We start from the raw sequence: 21,137 nt of genomic DNA on the forward strand, positions 1-21,137 counted from the left end.
ATAAATAGTAAAAATTTGTACGATTTCATCAATGGCCGGATCATTGACTCGTCTTGATAAGCATCACATATCGGTGGAACAAATGAAAATGGTAAGTGTTAAATTTAATTTTTAAATATTATTTAATAATTTTTTATTTATGCATTTTTAGATAATTATTAATTTATTATTATTTGTTATAAAAGTCTGTAGATCGGGTATTGGAATGCAATATCCGGAATATGCATGCTCCTCCATCACCGTTGGTAGAGAACTACCTACGGGAAGCGGGTTTTTGGCACGTGGCGTGTAGGTCGGGATGCAAGTTGGACTGAAACCGATCGGTCGTTGATCGAGAGGTGGAGACCCGAGACGCACACATTCCATCTTCCATGTGGAGAGTGCACTATCACTCTAGAAGATGTCTGTCTACAATTGGGATTGCCGGTGGACTGGAACCCAGTCACCGAGTCTGCCCAATCTAGCAATTGGGAGGCGGTGTGCTACGAGCTTTTGGGCACTATTCCAAAGAAAATGGAGGGAGGTAAGGTCGAGATGGGCTGGTTACGTGACACATTCCCTGATCCAGATGAAGATTCAACCGAAATTGAAAGAATCCGATATGCTCGGGCATACATTCTTCAATTAATTGGAGGTTATCTGATGCCCGACACGTCACGAAGCCGCGTACACCTAAGATGGCTGCTGAAACTCGTTGATTTTAGAGTAGCCGGTGAATTGATTTGGGGGTCTACCGTCTTGGCAACGTTATATCAGGAGATGTGCGGGCCGACGCGACCAAGGAGAGCAAACATCGGAGGTTGCCTGTCACTACTGTAGTCATGGGCACGGTTTGGCTTTCCATTTCTACGTCCTCGAGTGAACCACCCATATACATTCCCACTCATAACGAGGTAAATTTTATATTACATTTTACAATTTTATGTATATTTGTAAAAATAAAAGTATGCTAAAATTTTATTTAATTAGGTGGAACCATCTGGCAAGTTATGCTCAATTACCATCCTCTCTTGAAGATATACGGCTTCTATTGGACCAACGGTCGGAAGCAAAAGTAAGTATTATTGCAAATAGATATTTCCATACATTCGCTAGTCGATTGATATTTAGTATTTAGTATTTAGTATTATGTATATAACTAATATTTCTATCATGTTCATATAGTTTCAATGGACACCATACGAGGATCCGGGAATTCGGGCAGCAGTCCCGGAAGAGTTTTTACAAAATCCACAAGCTTGGCACGTGAAAGTCATGTTGATCAACTACGCAACCGTGGAGCCGTACCAGACAGACAGAGTGTTACGACAGTTTGGATGTAGACAACCGATTCCGGGGGATCCTGAGGTGTTTAACGATCAACACAAAGTCGACCTTCGGCAATTGAATACGGATTGGACGAGATAATGGTCTGAGTACATGGAAATGTGGGAAGATCGGTATGAATATCTACCTACTCAGGAACCAATCATCGTTCCGGAGTTAGCGTGCGTTCCAGAATACATGCCATGGTTTAGGATCCATGGCAAGCCGTATTTACTGACGCCAGAGGAGAGGCAGTGGCAAATACGTGTCGAAAGGGAAAGGCGCGGGCCTCTAAATCGAAGACGACAAGACGACGAATGCAGCCCCTTAACGAGGCCCAGACATTCACCCGGCTCATCATCAGCGGCCATGCAATCACCAGGCCCAACGAGAGCACCGACGCAGTCACCCGACGCAGTAGTTCAACCGATGATACCCACGCAACCGCCTTTGCAGATGATGCCAGGTGCGTTTCCTAGCCCTTATATGTACCCTAACCCTTATATGTATCCTTTTCCGAGTCCTATGGCAGGTTGGAGTCAAATGCCCAATTCATCTCCTTTTCCTGTTATGCCGAGCGGACCGCCGATGTATAGGCCAGCGGCGCACGAGGGATCGCAACGGGGGCCATCGGAGAGCTCTCCTTTTTACCAATCCCTACCAACGTATGGGTTTCAAACACCGTCGTCGTTCCTGATGGAAACACCTCCGCATACACTATTCTTTGAAGGTGGATCATTGTCCCAAGTCTGACAACTAGATGCCGAACCGGAAGAACCAGAATCCCCACCGGAGGAACAACAACCGCCGTCGAAAGCTAGAGAAAGGAGGAATCCAGCGCGTAACCGTCAACGGCCACCATGTGGCACTGAATCCCCCGGGCATAAACATTGATTGCCGTATTTAAATTTATTTGTACAAATATTTTGAATATTTTGATTTTATTTTATGTAAACAATAGAAATTTTTTGAGTTATTTTGATATTATTTGATGTAATAAAATAGAAGTTTATTTGATGTAATAAAATAGAAATTTTTTCGAGTTATTTTCATATTATTTGATGTAATAAAACATAAGTTTATTTGATGTAATAAAACCTAACCTAATTTAACTTTAAACCCTAACCTAATTTAATTAAAACCCTAACCCTAACTTTGATTTAATTTAATTAAAACCCTAAACCTTAACTTAAAACCCTAAACCTTAACTTTAAAAACCCTAACCTAATTTAATACAAAACCCTAACCTAACCTAATTTAATACAAAACCCTAACCTAATTTAATTAAAAATCCTAACCCTAACTTGATTTAATTAAAAGCCCTAACCTAACCTAATTTAATTAAAACCCTAAACCTTAACTTTAAAAACCCTAACCTAATTTAATACAAAACCCTAACCTAATTTAATTAAAACCCTAACCCTAACCCTAACCTAATTTAATTAAAAACCCTAAACCTTAACTTTAAAACCCTAACCTAATTTAATTAAAAACCCTAAACCTTAACTTAAAAACCTTAAACCTTAACTTTAAAAACCCTAACCTAATTTAATTAAAAACCCTAACCTAACCTAATTTAATTAAAACCCTAACCCCTTAACTTAAAAACCCTAACCCTTAACTTTAAAACCCTAGCCTAATTTAATTAAAAACCCTAAACAAAGTTAATAATTTTACATTCACGTAATGTTAGATTTGGAAAAATGTTTTGATTGTTACTAACAATTAATAATTTTATATAATTTGATAATTTTACTAATCATTAATACAATTTTAGAGTTGATAATTTTACATTCACATAATGTTAGATTTGGAAAAATGTTTTCACTGGTACTAACAATTAATAATTTTATATAATTTGATAATTTTACTAACCATTAATACAATTTTTTGAGTTAATACAATTTATCAATTAATAATTGCACAAAGTTAATTTTTTTACAATTACATTCAACTATTGCGATTAGGGCATGATCGACTTGTACGACCTTGATTCCTACACCATTCGCACAACTTCGTTTGACTGGCTGTTTCTCGGATATCCATATTGTTACGTATTCTAGTCGAGCAAGGTCGACCCTTTAGTTTGTGACATAATTCTCTATCCGGTAATAGCTTAAAAGGAGCAAGAGATACGAGCAGCCACTTATGTTCATTTGGGACCGGTGGGAAATCGTGTCTCCAGACGTTGTACATGTTTTCTAATTTGTACACTTCATTCACATAACTCATCGGATCCAGACGGAGTTTCTGACAAGCTGCAATAACATGAGCGCATGGATAACGAAGTGCATCAAACATCCCACAGTCACAAGTCCTACTTCGCAAGTGTACACGATATTGCCCACCAACAACACCTTGGTGCGGTCTATCAAACTCTGTCACGCAAAACCATAAATTGTCTCGATCGTGACACACTATGTGCATGGTGTTTGCCCTCGCTTTGGCCTTGTTAATTTCTTGAACTACCTTACTGCACCATACACGGCCTCCCTGCATCTGGCCTGCATAACTTGCTGCTCGCTTTGGAATTAGCGCCGCCAAACGAAAATATGTCTCTCGCACAACCGATGTTATCGGTAGATGGTGTGTTCCTTTAAGAACAGAATTTATGCATTCAGCCAGGTTCGACATCAAATGGCCATATCGTAGGCCACCGTCGTATGCTTGTACCCACTATTCGAAATGTATATTTCAAAGGTAGTCCGCCCCTTCTCCGTTAATTGAACGTAAAATTGCCAACATCTCGTGAAAACGATCTTTATTTATTTCATACCCTGCCAATATAAGATCATAGCGAATAATTTATACCACTTCTACCAATAAAACTAATTCAAATTGACAAACGAAATAACACAGATATAGACTAAATACCCATGTTGGTCACTTGTCGTCGTTTGCTCTTAGATGGATATACATGTAGTAGTTCGAAGCAACGTGTCTTAGGCAATATCTATGGTGTGTGCGCTTCCATAAGCTTCCCTCTCGATCAAATGCAGCTAGTATACCAGCGCCTCGATCTGAAATAACACAGATATCAGGTTGGGGGCACACATGCCTCCTTAACCTAGAGAGAAAGAAATCCCAGTCATCAAACGACTCTCCCGGTGTTATTGCAAATGCAATTGGAAGAATTCTCCCACCGCCATCCTGTGCCACTACAAGCAATAGCCAATGAGTATACCTACCGAACATGAAGGTACCGTCAATTTGTACCAACGGCTTGCAGTATGAAAATGCGTCTCGGCATTGCTTAAAGGTCCAAAACAGGCTTTTGAACACTTGGCATCCACGTAGCAATCGGCCGTTGTAGTACGCATGTTCTGCTTCAAAGTCTGTGATGGCACCAGGGACGTATCTCTCTAGCACCTGACACCACTGCCATATTTCATTATATGAGGCGTCTCACCCACTATGCATCTTCTCCAACGCCTTTTGCTTAGCTATCCAAGCCTTGCGGTAAGAGGGCGTGTACCCCAATTGGCTACGGATATTGGCAATTAACACCGGTACTGAAGTCCTAGGATCTGCTTTTATCGTGGGCAGTATCAAGCTAGCTAACATAGCTGAATCCATTTTGGGATGATCTTGTGAAACACCTATAAAGGGAGTACATTAAATAATGCAACATTGCATAATAAAAGTATTATTCACATACCGTCAATACTGTACCTGTAGCACATGTATGTGGACCTTTGTACTTTTTTATCTCCCACAACCCTGTCCTTTTCCTTAACGAGGTGTAGATTTTCCATGAACATGTGCCGTCTTGCACTGCACACTTCGCCTTAAACTTATCAGATTTTGATTTAACAACGTGGTAGTTAACGCCGTTTTTGATGCTATGTTGTTTCAAAGCACCAATAAAACTATCCTTGTTGGTAAACTGATTACCAACTTCAAGTTCACTGAAATCTACCCCCGAACTTGTACGATTACGCAACCGGTGTGGTAGATCTGGAAACTCTAACGCGTCATCTGCAGACAGATCGACATTATGCATGTGGGCTGGAGGTGAGTATGCTCTGAATCGTGGATTTTCCTCCTCATCTGAACTCCTTTCAGCATCTTCAGCTTCTGTTGGAATAGGCTTCGGTTTAGAAAATAAGCCAACTTCTGCACCATCCGGCCCGGGCTCTCGAGGTGGATCCACATCGGAGTCATCTTCTAACCCACAATCATCTGCAGTGTACGAGGTCCCCTCACCGGTTGACATCGTAGGGAGTACATCATCCCTTCTTCTGGGCATTTGATAACGTCCCCAATTGGATGTAGATTGCCACCCGCTAGAACTTGATGCCGCTCCCCAGTAGGTATTTCCAAAATTAAACATTGAGCCACCGACGCACATGTCCAATCCACCGACAGAGTGTCTTGCAGGGGATGTGCATTCGACACCGCTACCGAACATGGGCTGTTCCGTATTTTGTAACCCGCTGACCGAGTGTCGGCCAGGTGTGGTGCATACATCTCGAACACCGGTCGCAAGTATATCAGTTGGCGATGTAAATTGTACATATAACTCAATATAAGGTGCTCCACTAGCAAGATGAGTCTGCACCATTGCCTCCAAGCTACGAGCACCTTTTATGTCGAACGAGTCATATGTCACCGGATCAACAGAATAACAAAATCAGTACGTGATAGACAAAACTTTCATTGGAGTCGTTCCGAAAATTTTACGCCTAATCCTTTTACGAAGTTCTGTCAAATCTATGTTCTGGTTAAAAACTAGTCGCACTATATTCTCCGACAAAAAAACAACACCATTCTCGGTGTGGCGAACCTCACCATCGTAGTAAATAACAGCACTAATACGTTCACTCATATTTAAAACTCTAACCTTCTTAGCCTCTCTAAATTGCTTCTGTTGTGACTTATGCATTCTGAGAACATTTTCTGCCTAATTTATAGTCTCAGCCCAAACATGCTACTATAGCAACAGCGCGTCCACGAGGGCGTGATTTCACAAATTCTTCTCAAATAGCATCCTGCTAGAAGCAATTTTATACTATTTTCTCAAAAACGTCAAAAAAATAATTATTTCTTCCGTGACCTACTGTAGCAAAAACGCGTCCACGAGTGCGTGATTTCACAAATTCTTCTCAAATAGCATCCTGCTAGAAGCGATTTTATACTATTTGCTCAGAAACGTCAAAAAAATAAATGTTTCTTCCGTGACATACTATAGCAAAAGCGCGTCCACGAGGGCGCGATTTCACAAATTCTTCCCAAATAGCATCCTACTAGAAGCGATTTTATACTATTTGATCAGAAAAGTCAACTCGAAATTATTTCTTCCAAGACCTAAAAACCCTAAAAAGCCTGAAGCCTAACCCTAAAAGCCAAAAAAACCTAACGTGGGAAAAACGGCAAAATCGCGTCCCTCGGCACGCGTTAGGTGGCGCCAGGAAATCGCGTCCATGTCAGCAACTTGCGCTGACGTGAACGCGATTTCTTGACGCGTACCCTGACATCGCGCTGACGTGGACGCGATTTTGCAAAAAGTGGACCATTCCGATAAATAATTAAATAATTGGCCCATTTCGGTAATTTTTGAAAAAATGGGTTTTTTATTGGTAAATTGCCCTATAATCTAATCTAAATTAGATTTGAACACAAATTTATGCCATTTTTTGGTTAAACTGAGCCTATCAATCGGGGTTAACATTTTGGTTGAGCTTAACTCAGCCCATGAATAACTCTAATTGGTGTGGATTCTTTTCTCTTGTGCTTTATCTGGTTTCTCCTCCAAAAATATAATAGTAATTGAATAAAAAAAATTTTCCAACCTTTTAGCCCAATATGTCAAAGTAACTGGCCCAAGAAATCTAAATAAACACTTCCCTATGGAAACAGGTTCGGCCCATATCTTGTCTTTAGATGCAGCAAAAAGATCGAAAGAGTTCTGTTCTGTTGTGGGGTTTCGGTGTTTTGTGTTCGTTCAGAGAAATCAGATTGTGAGGAAAAAAGAAAGAAAAGAGTTTTTGAGAGATTGGAAGAATGGGGACAAGAGAGGTATATGAGGAAAAGCTAAGGAATGGAAATCTACACCACGATCCAACCATTAACCCTGGCTTAGGTTCCGTTCGTTGTCCTCGTTGCCTCTCTCTCTTAAACCCTGATTCCGTAGTCCCTTCATCTATATTCTTCTTTTTTCTTCTTTTCTCAAGGTTTTGACTATTGAATTATGTTTTTCTTTTATTAATTTGTAATTCTTTTGCAGGACAAAGCTGGATGGATAATTACTTCAGTTTTGGAGGATACCACTACAGTGGTCCGTTTCATTTCTCCCTCTTTTGTTTTACTTGTTGGAAGAAACATAAATAATAACCCCCCAATGCTCTAATTTGTAGTTTAGGGCTACTTGCATGGTATAATTGGCCCTTTTGCTTACTAGAAGTTTCATGGTTTTTTTATCTTCATCCTGGAAAGCTGTAAACTTTTAGATGAGTTTTCAAAACTATTATATCCTAGCTTAGACTATTTACCAAGTTTTACCATGATTAACCGTTTATGTCTGTTAGGAATATACAGTTATACTGGCCTCAAATGTATATATTCAATCTGGAGATTTCGTGTTTAAATCTTGAGGAGACAGATTTTGGGATTTGTGGGATGTGAGACTGCTACCTCCACAAGGTGGAGCTCCAATGGTTTATTTTTCTAGGTAACAGAGAAAGAAAAAAAAACAACTTTAGAATATGAATATATGTTGGTTGGATATATGGATATATTTGACACCCATCCCAATCCTTGTAACATAGGGTTTCTACTTTCAATGCAAGTAGGGACATGCCTTTTGAAGTTTGAAAAAAAAAATTGTTTGCGTAACTGAATCATTAGATGCTATCTTCTAGATATCATTATCAAATTAATGTATGTGGTTTTGATATGTTCGAACACTTTAATAATGTTATTTGTACTGTTAAAGTATGTGCAGTAATTGAGAATTGTAGCACTAGCCCTTTTCAAGTTGTATGTTTCTCAGAGATAGTAAAAAACTACGGTTACTTTTAATCTAGTCTATTAAGCTGCTTCTTGCTCTAATTCAACATGGAATCATTTGGCATTTAGATTCTTATGCCTTTCAAGAACAGCTCAGAGTATGGCAAGGTCACCAAATTGAAATCTTGTCCAAAAATTTCACGTTTTGAATGAGATAGTATGGATCACAATCCTAAAGTTACCATAATATTAAGTTAATGTGCTGAAAGATTGTTGATTGTTACAACATTTGTTGCATTTTTTGTTGCAAATAGGTTGGCTCTGGTATCGGGGGAATGCTGAGTGCAGTACATGGATTTAATACTGGTATTATTGGACTCCTTTTGTCTTCACTGACTTTTATTTTTGCATGCACATTTCTTGTGGTTTTTTATTTTCAGGGATCCCTTTCCTTCAGAATCACATCAAGGGACCTAAGTGGCTCCCTTTTGTAACTGAGGTATGCCATTTCTTTGTTCTAAATTCCATTTCCAATCCTTTCAATCTGTGACAAATCTCAAACATATTTTCCCCTTTTCATGGCTGGTAGAGAACTTTTATTTTTATCTTCTTAAAGCTCACTTAATTTAATTCTAGGATCTTCTTTCTTGATGATTCCTCTCTTTGTTAATGTTTTACGGTGCGGTCAGACTTTTGGAGGTATAAGTTTGCTCTTTCACTCTAGTTGTAAAGTAGCGTATGCAGTTCTCAGTTTGGAAATAAAGCATGATCACATTTGTGCAAATTTTAACCTTCATTGAGCTGAATCTATTTGCTTTAGCTTGTTGGAACATTTGGCAGCAGCAAAAAAAGAGAACAGAGAGCATAACAATGAAGCAAGATGCAAGAACTATTTTTACTTGCTCACAAATGTGTAGCAAGGGAGCTTATGGCTGATAGCTCATTCAGCTCATTCATTCAACTAGAAAAACAACATATTTATAGTCAAATACATCACCAAATAGTCAACTAACCCCACTAATCAACATTGGGACTATTAAAACATTGCTTGTACACATAAACAAGCCACCTAAACTAGTCATTCAACACCTAATGCATCAAGTTGTCATCAACTTGTTCATTTTCAACTAGTTTAATTAGGATGAAACTAAAGAGAAACCTTGCTATTATAGCAAGCATATGTGCTGCAGCATGTCATCAAGCTGCATGCACTTCAACCACAAAATGTAACAGCAGCATGGTTGGCCAATTTCCAATACTCCTCATTGGACTCCATGCTGCAAATACCAGTCATTCATCAAGTTTTTGAACTTGGCAGCCCTTAGATGCTTTGTTTCAAGCTGACCAATTCATTTTCTTCTTGCACAAACAGTTCGTGAGTATAGTTTGCTTGCCTTCATTCTGCCATTTTGGCTTGCAATTCGACAGGCTCACACTTTGCTTACTGTCTTCAAGAGGCTTGCAACTATACAACACGCATTGAGCTTCCACATGTTGCTGAGCTCACACCTTTGACAGACTCACATCTTTGCATATTGTCTTCAACAGTGTCTTCATCGAACTCGACTTTGCTAAGCTTGCAACTTTGACATCTTGCTAAGCTTGCACATTTGGAAAGCTCACACCTTTCCTTGAAACTCCTCCTTCAGCTTATTCAAGCTTGTTTGGGGGTCTTATAAGTTTGAGCTGATGTTGTATTCTCTACAAGCAGTCCTTAATGACTTGCTTGTGCTTTGACAGCTTCTTTCTTTTCTAACAAGCAGGGGAAGCAAAATCAATGGTCCCTTAAGACTTAGGCTCACGATACCAATTGTTGGAACATTTGGCAGCAGCAAAAAAAGAGAACAGAGAGCATAACAATGAAGCAAGATGCAAGAAGTATTTTTACTTGCTCACAAATGTGTAGCAAGAGAGCTTATGGTTGATAGCTCATTCAGCTCATTCATTCAACTAGAAAAACAACATATTTATAGTCAAATACATCACCAAATAGTCAACTAACCCCACTAATCAGCATTGGGACTATTAAAACATTGCTTGTACACATAAACAAGCCACCTAAACTAGTCATTCAACACCTAATGCATCAAGTTGTCATCAACTTGTTCATTTTCAACTAGTTTAATTAGGATGAAACTAAAGAGAAACCTTGCTGTTATAGCAAGCATATGTGCTGCAGCATGTCATCAAGCTGCATGCACTTCAACCACAAAATGTAACAGCAGCATGGTTGGCCAATTTCCAATACAGCTTTTAGTGAAAAGTGATATGTGAGATATTTATAATGTACATTATATTCTTTATGAAGTCCTCTAAATAAATGATGGTCCTATTGTTGAATGCTGAGTACTTCTAAAATTATATAGTATGTTCAGTTTACATTGTTGCAATATCAGCAGCAGGTAATGTGATGGTTTAATGGTGCAGCACTGTCAAATTGTTTTTGCCATCCGGTCCAAGTAGGAAAGAACAACAGCAAATATTATAACAGATAAACCCATTAACATGGTTTAGAAAATATTACAATAAGTCTTTATCATAACTATTATTAATAAAAAGATAATTATATTCTTTTGTCAAAAAATAAGTGGTAACCATTTAAGTATACTGGTATTCTCCCTTTTGAATTGCTCTGGTATTTGCATCCCCTTTTAACCTACACACTTACCTTGCATGTTATGGCCTTGAGTAGAGTGTGCAATGTTTGGCAAGTAATTTAATTTTGTCTATGAATTCCGTATGTCATTGGATTAATTATTTAGCAGGTGGTTTCTTGCAGTTGCTGCTCGTGTCTTAAGTCCGTCTCCTCAAACCTTTCTTGCCTTAACCTATATTGACATTTAAGATCTTTAGAAGTTGCATGCATTTGTTTTTCTTGTGAAATTTGAGAGTATTAGGCACCTTGGCTTCATCTTCATGTCTTGTGGTTATGGTGCTTTTCTTCTGTAGCGATTTGATTGTACTGCCTTTCTTACTCTAAAAAAAAAAAAAAGAGGGGGGGGGGGGGAATTTAATTTGACTGCATTTACAAGTGAATTTTAGTCGACTGACTATTCTTGAGTAGCAGCAATCTTGAGAACTAGATTGTATTTTTAATGATTTTCCACTTTCTTTGTGTTTGTGTGATGTGTATAGACTGTAATTTGCAATTGATACGAGTTTGTAGGTTATGCACTTCCAAAGTTTGCTCAGCTCACCGTCACTTCCTATTATGCTCCCTCTAGTGCCTCGCATTATGGAATTTCACTCCTCACGCGATACATTGAAGATGCATATGCATATGCTAAGATGAATCTTTAACCATGCATTTACTCAAGATTCTACTTTCATCAGTTCTGAAATAGCAATATGATGCCTATGTGTATAGAACTTTTGGATGAATCTGCTTTTTCCTTTTTAATTAATTTCTTTCTGATTTTTACATTTGTGTTCTTCTAAAATTAATATATAATATAGTAATATTCATACATTAGTGTATTTCTGAGGAATTTACTAGAAGTTTTTGCTAATCATATTTAAAGGTAAGACCACAACTTACTCACCACTGAATGGTAATTGAATGTGTTACCTGATTTGTTTGAGGTTACATTAAGTGTCAACACCAAAATCTAAGTTTCATCATAATTTCATATCCAAATACGTGTTAGGTGTTTATGGATATCTCTAGTGATTACGTATAAGTTACAGTTGATGTTAATGTGGAAGTGGAAGGAGAATTTACTTGTGTGGCAACAGTATTTGAGTTGTAGTTCTGACCAGATTTAATGACTTGTCTGGACTTCCCTTGTTCTTATGGAGCGGATGGATTTAAATTATTTTAGTCAAGTGATGCCAATTTAGGAATTTTCCTTTTTCTAAACAAATGGTTCCTTGAGATATTTTTGTGTAATTATTTTATATCTAAATTCTCAAAATTATAATTATTACATCATGTAATAAAAACTTGATTTTGTTTCCATAAAAATAAAACTAATTTTTCTTAACTTTGTAATTTTAATTAGGCTGGATGAAAGAAATCGAAAAGATCTAAGAATATGTATGGTTTTTGGCTAAACTGAATTATTGCAAGGGTCATGCCTTACATTTTATTTGTAAAATTGAGTTCATATTACCAATTAGTAAGCCACTATTCAACTAGGAAAATGTCAAAAACAAAATTAATTGAAGAGGTTGGGTAAATTAATACTATCCACATATTATTTTGTTTTACTATTTTTCTATTTTATTAAATAAATGTTTCGAAATATAATATAAAAATATCTACACATAAAGTAAATACTATTTATTTTCTTTAGAAATAATTCAAATTTTATTGGAATACTTTACATAAATGTTGAATTTTTTAGTTTGAAAACTAAATAAATTTCTTCAAACTTATATGAAAACATTTTTTTGAAAAAAATTATATTTTAATAATTATTTTACTTTTCAACCACAATTGGTTTTATAGCAATATTAGCACCCAAATTTTTTAAAAAAATAAAACATATTTTTTATTAGGGTATTTTTTTTTTTTTGAAATAATTTTTCAATCCATGAATAGAAGAATAATGCGTTTCAACGCAATTGAACCCATATCCTCTTACATTGGCAACAATGCCCATACTAATCAAGCTAAGTCTCAATAAACTTTTATTGAGTTTTTAAATATATATAAATAAACATATTGTTTAGTATTTGTGTGTTACATTACATAATCTAAAAAAACAAATATTTCTCGCCTTGAAAATTTAAACAGATAAAATGTAATTGCAACTAACAAATTAATACTTATAAGTGTTTTGAAAAGATTTATCAAAACTAAGTATATGGATTGGAACAAGTTCATTAATGAGAGTAGGAGGTCCTTCTCTTGCAATGTGAGAAAAGGTCTGCATTAACTTTCCCTCTGTTAACTGATTATTATGTTGATGAATTGGCCTTTATGCTGCATTCCAGGATTAAATCTGATTGGCTAAAACTTGTGCAGTTTATGATGAATTATATGATTTAATTATTGGAGTGGGGGGTCACACCCTACCTGCAGTTTACAGTAAACATGGATTCTAACTAAACAAGTTATTTTTATTATTCCATACGCGGATTTGGATGTTTCCAAAGCTGGTGAAAACAATGTTGAAGATAAATAAAGCAACAAGCTAAGTGAAATTTTTTTATTTTGTATATATATAAGGTAGAGAAAGTAGGGTAAGGCAAAGAAAGCCTTTGGATCCTTCAACATGCACTATATAAGGTTGGCTGCCATATGTACTGCAAACTGCTAACCCTACATATATACATACATATACATATATCCCAAACTCTGGCCCAGCCAATAGATAGCGACTATGAAAGTGGGGCTGAGGGGTTGGAGACTGGCTCTTTTCTGTTATGGAGTGAGAGGTTTGCAGTTTGGACCAACAAGACACAGTTTAGCATAAGGTTGGCTACTGTATAAACTGTCAACCTCGTTTCCAAACTTTACATGGTGTGGGCCGGTGGTTCTTAAATTCCACTGCTCACTCTCTGGTATAAAAAATGGAGAGCAACAAGAGGGGAAGAAAAAATCAATACAAGAGTGGTCCATATGATAATGTCTCTACTCTTTTCTCATTCGTCTTTATTGTTTTTCACTCTCTTTTTAACATCACATGCCCTCTCTTCTGCATTTACTTCTGGGACCCCTAGATAGTTGGGATTGATGTTAACATTGTTGAGTGTTGACCCCTTTATTATTATTATGATTATTATTTTTTTAAAGGTTTGCACTTTGATTTTCTCATTTAAAAGAAAAGAAAGAGATCCAATTGAGTGGTCCAGTTTGCCCATTTGTTGCATGTTAGTTGAGTGGCTTATTCAAACTTAATACTAGGGTAGAAGGGTATTTTCCCTTGCCAAGTTACTGAGATAGATACAAGTGAAAATTTTTGTAATATTGTACTTGGTAGTATTTACTGTTATTCAGTTACTTGACATGAGTGAGTTGTAATGTCTTTTACTGGCATTGTCTTTACAAGCATCCTTTCATCAATGTTTGACACCATAAATGCCTGTAATCTTATTATTGCCCTTTTCAAGCTTGCTACCACACTGTCAACTTAGACTACTTCATCAATGTTGCTGTTTTTCGCTCTAAACATAACAACTGCATTCAATCTTGATTGCAAACTTTTTAACTACATATTGTTACTTGGTGGTGGAGTTAATTATCTAAGGTTAATGCATTCATGAATCCAATCAATTATCAACATTTCGATCCCCAAACTGTTATTTATACCAAAAAAGGGGGGGTTGATGAAGCACTAATTAGGGGTAGCTTTTCAAAATGATATTCTAAAAGTAGTAAGATGGTATTGTTATATTTTCCCACTTCCCAAAATGGGACCTTTTGGAGACATTAATTTCCTTGGTAATCTAATATTGGTACATATATATATACACAGAGGTTTGTTAGATTGGAATGAAAAAGAAAAGCATAACCATAGGTGGAAAAACTGTGGTCACCATCTCATAATTGTCTTATTATATATATGTGTATATGACATTTGTAGATAAAGAGTCATTTCTCCTGGAGAAATCCCTTATTAGTTTCTGAGGGAAACTGATCTTCCACCTAACTGATACTCAATTTGTAAACTAAAATCATGCCCCATTTGTAACATTACTCTATCGGTGAATCTTTTAATGATCTGTTAAATCACTTTATTATCACTAAATATTTTTCACTTCCCCATAAAAGACACATCTTTTCACTTCTTGTAGTCTTTTTCCTGCATAATTGAGTCTTTTTAAAATTAAAAACTGGGTTATATGCAAACATTCATACGAGATGGACCTTAATGTGATACATTGTATTAATTTCCTTTTTTTCTTTTTTGCTTGCTATTAGTGCTATCTATAGCTGATGATGTCTATCTAACATAACTTCAATTTCGATTTCTTTCTAATCTTGTATTCAAATATAGCCTATTGCTAATTGATTTTAGAAGAAATGATTCAAACTTTATCATTTCTGTTACCTCTGAATAACCACATCCAGCACAGCTTCTCTTATAATATTTTTTTACAAAATTTGGAACTATCAAAAAAAATCTTTCTTCAGCCTTTACATGCTCGAATTTATATTTTCTTACACTGAGAATAATACCGATATCAACCAAATTAAGATTCAATCGACCAAATTTCTTAATTATTTAAGCTGTTCTAAAGCATTCCATCTCGTAAAATTATGCACTTAATTCCCGTTAATTCGAAGGTGGTAGGGAAGATTTAACATTATACCCTTCCAAAAATAAGAAGGAAAAAGAAAAAGTGAAAAAGAGAACAAAGAGATGGTTTAGGAAATCAAATTCCCTTAATTTGAAAGCTTTCCTGCATATCTTTGAAAGGTATGCACTTCCTGATTAAGTTCTGTTTAGGAGCTACCATTGCCGTACTGTTAGGGCAACTAATATATATAATTGTTTAGGTAAAATCTAAGGGTTTTTCTTTTTTAGATTAAAACTAAACTCAACTCCCGCATTTGATTTATTGGTTAAAAGTGTTCATTATATCTTCATATTGTGAGATTGATATGTAAAATGAGTGGATGTGTGAATTTGATTTTCTATTTTATAAAAGAAAACTCGATAACAATAAGTTTAGTTATTGTTAAAATGATCATCAAAGACATTGAATTAAAATTATACTCGTGTTAATTAAAATTATATTAAATTAAATAATATATGTTAATTTATTTATAAAAGTAACATATATCAAAATTATGTTTTATTAAATAATAATTAAAATTATATTTAGATAATAAAAAATTAATAATAAAAGGGAAAAGTAATCAAACCCTCTTAAAGTAATCAAAACACTTGCCTTAGCAATAAAACCTCTATCAAGATTGAACAAGCCTTCCACATTTAGGGCATGAATCCATCTTCACAAGGTAACTTTTAATCAATCTTTCATATGCTCAAATCTCATCAAATCAATTATCCTTAATGATATAAAAGATAATAAAGTTAGCTCAAATCTTCATGGATTGCATATATCGATATATATATATATATATATATATATATAAAAGGTAAGTGGACCATATAAGAATTCTTGAAAATAATATTGCTTGATTCAATCTCTTCTCTAATGATTAACACGATATTGGTACACAAGATTCTCAAAGATGCAAGCGAATCATCAAATTATTTTGGCAAAACATGCAAATAAATAAGACAAGTTATGTGTTTGACACAATGATAGAAATATTCTAATATAACCAAATGTTAAACATAATATATTGTTCAATTAATATATGTCAGTGTATTTTCAAAGTTACATGTACAATCACAGTGTAATTATAAAGAATATATCTGATCAACTATAGCCAAAATTAATCATATTATAAAGCACAAATAGATTGATAATTAGAATATATTCAAACTTATATCAGGATAAATCTATAAAGGTTCTACATTTAATGGGATATAAACCAAAACAAATACAGATTGAGAACCCACACATGATTTATATAGAGTAAGACTTGAACTTGGGATCTTCAAGTTCTCAAGGTTTTAACCTTGTCATTAAGCTAAGGACTTATTAGGGGAGGGGTTTTGCCTTCTAACTCTAGTGAGAGCTCAAGCACCTGAAGAGGTGACAATTTCATAATGTGGAACGTTGCGCATGGTCACTCACGAGGGAAATCTCAACATTTGCTCTTGGTGGGATTTGACCCATATGTTATAGCATATATGACATTTATGAACAACTACACTACAACTTGGGCTAGGAATAATAATTATATTTTGTTTTTGCCATCTCTTACCTTTTCGTTCTTGTTTAATAACTTTTATGCATATTTATGTTAAATATACAATTATTTAATTATAATATTAAATTTGAGATATTTTTAATTTTACATTTTAATCAAAATTTCCATTAGAACCTTTTCAATTTAATAAATTCATCTATGTGAATTATACTATTTAAAATATTTAATTTTATTTGATGTGAAATATAATTTTTTATAAAAGAAACCAAATATATTTAATTTTATATGATTTCAATATGTAATTAAATTTGCATTATTTTGTAATTAAAATAAAAATAAAAAACTAAATAGAAAATATTAGGTGGAGTAATTTAGTGTCTAAGTGAGTAAATAAAGAGAATAGAACTATTTAAACTTGTAAAAGCTCTTTTTTTTTTTGACAAAGTAAATTTGTAAAAGCTTAAATTGTGGAAATAGGGAAAGATAAATATTGCCTTGAAAAACATATAGTATATGTGTGGTGGGTTGAATTTTAAAAATAAAATAAAATAGTATATATGACCTTTAGGTGAAAATAAAAAACATGAAATCAATTCTGTTGATTTGCTGAAATTTAGAGGTTACAGTTGTTTGGAGTTTATAATATATTAACACAGTGCATTTGCTTGATCACCGTTAACAATAGTTGTAGAGAAGTAGATGGAATGGATAAGTTAAAAACACTTGGGCTGAGGAATTGCTTCAACAACATTGGAAGCTATTCGCAGTTGCAAAATTGGCATGCAATCTTTAAAATCAGTTTGAAGTGAGATACGTCGGAATATGAATTACAATGTAAAGCTGATGGGTTATTGAACATGCAAAGTAAAGCTAGTCAGAAGGCTCTAGCAAAACAGACGAGAGACAAAACACAAATCCCAACATAAGATCGGCCAAAGGTTACCTAATGGTAAATTTCATATAAATGGGAGTATTGTTGGAAATTCATTGAATGTTGTACATTAGTAAGAAAAGAAAAGACAACATCAAAAAGCAACAGTAGAAACCCTCTGTGTTTTGTTAAAAAAGAAATGCCCTTTTCCCTTTGTTAAAGCATCTTCAAATTCTACAGCTAGCCGTCTCCATACACCAATCAAAACTAATCTACCTAACCTCCCTCTCTCTCTTTTGCAGGCATAAAAAGCCAACTTACAAACAAAACCACACTTAACTCTCTATCATCTTATGTGTTTTAATCATGTTTCTTTCAAATTTTAGTTAATAATAAATTGATTTCTTTTATCACTATATAGTTTCTTGTAAAAATTAAAGATTGCTTTAAAAGATATGGTTTCTATATTCATTTATTAGTTATTGCTTTCAAACAATTTAATAATTGAGTGTATATACATATGTTTTTCTTAGTAAAAGAATATATATTTATGTTATATAAAAAAAGTATTGGATGGTTTATTTTATTTTTTGTTTTAAATTAAAAAAAAAAGAAAAGGATCTGGGTGTGGCCTTAATGTTGCCACCTTTGTACCCTCAGCTTCTGGTCTCATGACAGGAAGTTCCACCGCTAATCTTTATGCATATCATCAGACATCATTTAAAGTTCGATTGCCAAACATCCTAAACATAAAAGAAATGTTGTCTTTCTCACACTCTCTTCTTATATATGACTGCATTCTGATCTAATACTATGAACAAGACCCAAAAGAAATGAACAATTGTTATCCTATATGAAAAAGGAAATTCATGCAGATACCAGGAAAACCCCTTATATAATGTATTGTTATGTTTAAATTGTCTTTTTTTACCCCTCTGTTGCAGTATTAAATACAAAACTTACACCTAAATAAATCTCTTTCTCTCACCCTCTACACCTGTTTCAGACAGACAACGTATAGATTTAGGCACACGTGTGTGTGTGGCTACACAGATGTTCATGTGCTTTCTCACAGATATAGCCACTCCGGAAAACAATATTCTTCACACATGTGAAAGTTTCTGAAATAGGGAACGCATATTAACATGACCTTTCAGCCTAACACATGACAGCAAAAATCATAAATCTTCAAAAAACGAGAGAGGGAGACCTTGTATTATGTTTGAGTTAGCATTTTGGAACTGGGAATTATTTTTTTTAACGTACTTAAGTTCACACATCTGAGCTGATGGTTTTGAAGAGAGAGATGAATACTGGGGAATTCGTAAAACATTTTATTTACATCATACTATATAATAAGGAAGAAAATCCAAGATGTTAAAAGATTTGTGTGCTAGGAATTATTATATATATAATATAATTGCCTCATCTTGCATAGCAAAGATTTTGATTTTGTTTCTCTTTTAAAATTAAATCAAAAGTTATTACAGATGTAGATCCAAACTCACATGGTCTTGCAATCTTGGCTTGGATTCATAAACGTACCGACCCTGGGAGCTTGAACCACCACCGCCAGCAACAACCTGAGAGGGCGGCTTCAACTCATCGCCGGCAAACAAAGGCAAGGGATGTGAGGATGAGGATGATGAGGAACGGTCAGGATTGAAATTAGAAGAGTTATTTTGAAGGGTAGAAGGAATTCTCCATAACCCCAGTGGGCTGCCATTGATGGGTGGGTGATGAGAAAAGGAGGTATGGTTCCCATAAAACCTACTGGTACTACCGGTAAAGCTAGAGTTCCATGAAGGGTAAGTGATTGGTGGTGTTGGAGCTGAGCCTAGCCTGTAGTTAACAAGTCCGTAAATATGAGCATCAGATAAAGAGGTGTGCACCATTGCTGACTGAAGATGAGCTCGTTTCGCATGTTGGCGTTCCCTTTTGTGAGCGTTTTGGTGACCACCTAAAGCTTGGGAGGTGGGGAAGTTTCTGCAACAATAATGGCACTCAAACCTTCTGCTGTTATCACCATTGTTCTCGTTCTCCTTGGTGGTATCTTCGTTGTTCTCGACTGAGTCGGACTCGTTGCTGGGCGTAGCTGGGTCAACACCACCGAATTCCTTGCCGAACAAACGGATGCCCTTTTCTTTGCTGGGGGCAGGGCGGATAAAGGGAAGCTGAGAGAAGGATTCTACGTTCATGAAGTCGTGAGTCTCCCTTTCGTTCTTCTCCATGATTAAACAAGAGAAGAAAGGGTGGATTGAAGTGTTTGGGAAAAGGAGGAGGAAAGAAAAGGGGGGGTTGGCTAATGGGGCTATAGAGAGGGAAAGGTTATGGTTATGGAAGAGGGAAGCATGGACAAAAGGGTTGGAGGCAAGCCATGGCACATGATCTGAGAAGTTGTGGTCCGATGGATGAGAGTGGGTTTGTCAAAAGGACTTCCTTTGGCCTCCTTTCACTTAAATGTTTACCGTGTGTTGGAAACATCTGCCACACCCTCCTAACATTTTCATTATTTACCACACTTATGAATTTAACTTTCTTTTTTTTAATTATGAAGGAAATTTGTTTATATAAAATCAATAATTCAACCTAAACTAAAACATCCGCTAATCTATCTCAAGATTTGTTTTAATGTTCCTATTTATAATTTATAGAAAATTATAAAATTATTAAAATTATAAATACCCTTATTATTTCTTTTAAATATTATTCAATTTTCAGTTTATTTACAATACCGAGAGTAATATAGATCTAACCCAAATAATATCAAAGTTTTTGTCAATACATCATTATTTTATTTGTTACTTTGTTAGATATATCATGAAATATAGAGATGTTTCGGGAAGGTTTCGAGTTTATACAACACCTTTAGGTGGTTGAGATTAAGGGTGCATTTAGTTGGGTGGAAAAGTAGAAGGACGAGAGGAGTGAGTGAAAAAGTAAAAAGAAAATAAAATTTGAGTCTATGAAAGAAAAGTGGAAGGAAAGAAAATAGGAGGGATAATAATTTTCAATTTTAATACATAAAAATCAAATTGAAATGACGAGAAGAGAGAAATTGAGATATAAAGATATGCTAGTTTAAAATTATACATTTTTTAAATATTTTATGTTCTTTCATTTCATTTTTCAACTAAACCAAGTAATGGATAATTTTTTTCTTTTTATTTTTCATCATTCCTACCAAGTTTATGTTTATTTATTAATTCCTTCAATTTTCCATCTTAGTAATGTGTTTTGAGAATTTTGGTTTCATAGAATGTTATATTGAAATCA

The 21,137-nt window shown here is 35.1% G+C and overlaps 2 protein-coding genes across 2 annotated transcripts; one reads left to right on the plus strand and one right to left on the minus strand.

The window, feature by feature from the left end:
* The first annotated feature begins 7,308 nt into the window (after nucleotides 1–7,308).
* LOC105766553 (uncharacterized) lies at nucleotides 7,309–11,722 on the plus strand. Its single transcript, XM_052629213.1, has 5 exons — nucleotides 7,309–7,434; nucleotides 7,532–7,582; nucleotides 8,568–8,619; nucleotides 8,694–8,752; nucleotides 11,407–11,722. The coding sequence occupies exons 1-5, from the start codon at nucleotides 7,309–7,311 to the stop codon at nucleotides 11,551–11,553; spliced, it is 435 nt and encodes a 144-aa protein (XP_052485173.1). The 3' UTR covers nucleotides 11,554–11,722.
* Nucleotides 11,723–19,172: 7,450 nt separating this feature from the next.
* On the minus strand, nucleotides 19,173–20,302 carry LOC105766552 (zinc finger protein 8). The gene has a single exon (XM_012586047.2). The coding sequence runs from the start codon at nucleotides 20,090–20,092 to the stop codon at nucleotides 19,346–19,348; it is 747 nt and encodes a 248-aa protein (XP_012441501.1). The 5' UTR covers nucleotides 20,093–20,302; the 3' UTR covers nucleotides 19,173–19,345.
* Between the last annotated feature and the right edge of the window lie 835 nt (nucleotides 20,303–21,137).

The sequence above is a fragment of the Gossypium raimondii genome, chromosome 4, assembly GCF_025698545.1.
Source record: "Gossypium raimondii isolate GPD5lz chromosome 4, ASM2569854v1, whole genome shotgun sequence".
Lineage (NCBI taxonomy): Eukaryota > Viridiplantae > Streptophyta > Magnoliopsida > Malvales > Malvaceae > Gossypium > Gossypium raimondii.

Coding starts and splice junctions, on each gene's coding strand:
- LOC105766553 (XM_052629213.1), top strand. CDS start 7,309: ATGGGGACAAGAGAGGTATATGAGGAAAAGCTAAGGAATGGAAATCTA. Junction 7,435..7,531: donor CTCTCTTAAACCCTGATTCC/GTAGTCCCTTCA, acceptor ATTCTTTTGCAG/GACAAAGCTGGATGGATAAT. Junction 8,620..8,693: donor AGTACATGGATTTAATACTG/GTATTATTGGAC, acceptor TTTTATTTTCAG/GGATCCCTTTCCTTCAGAAT.
- LOC105766552 (XM_012586047.2), bottom strand. CDS start 20,092: ATGGAGAAGAACGAAAGGGAGACTCACGACTTCATGAACGTAGAATCC.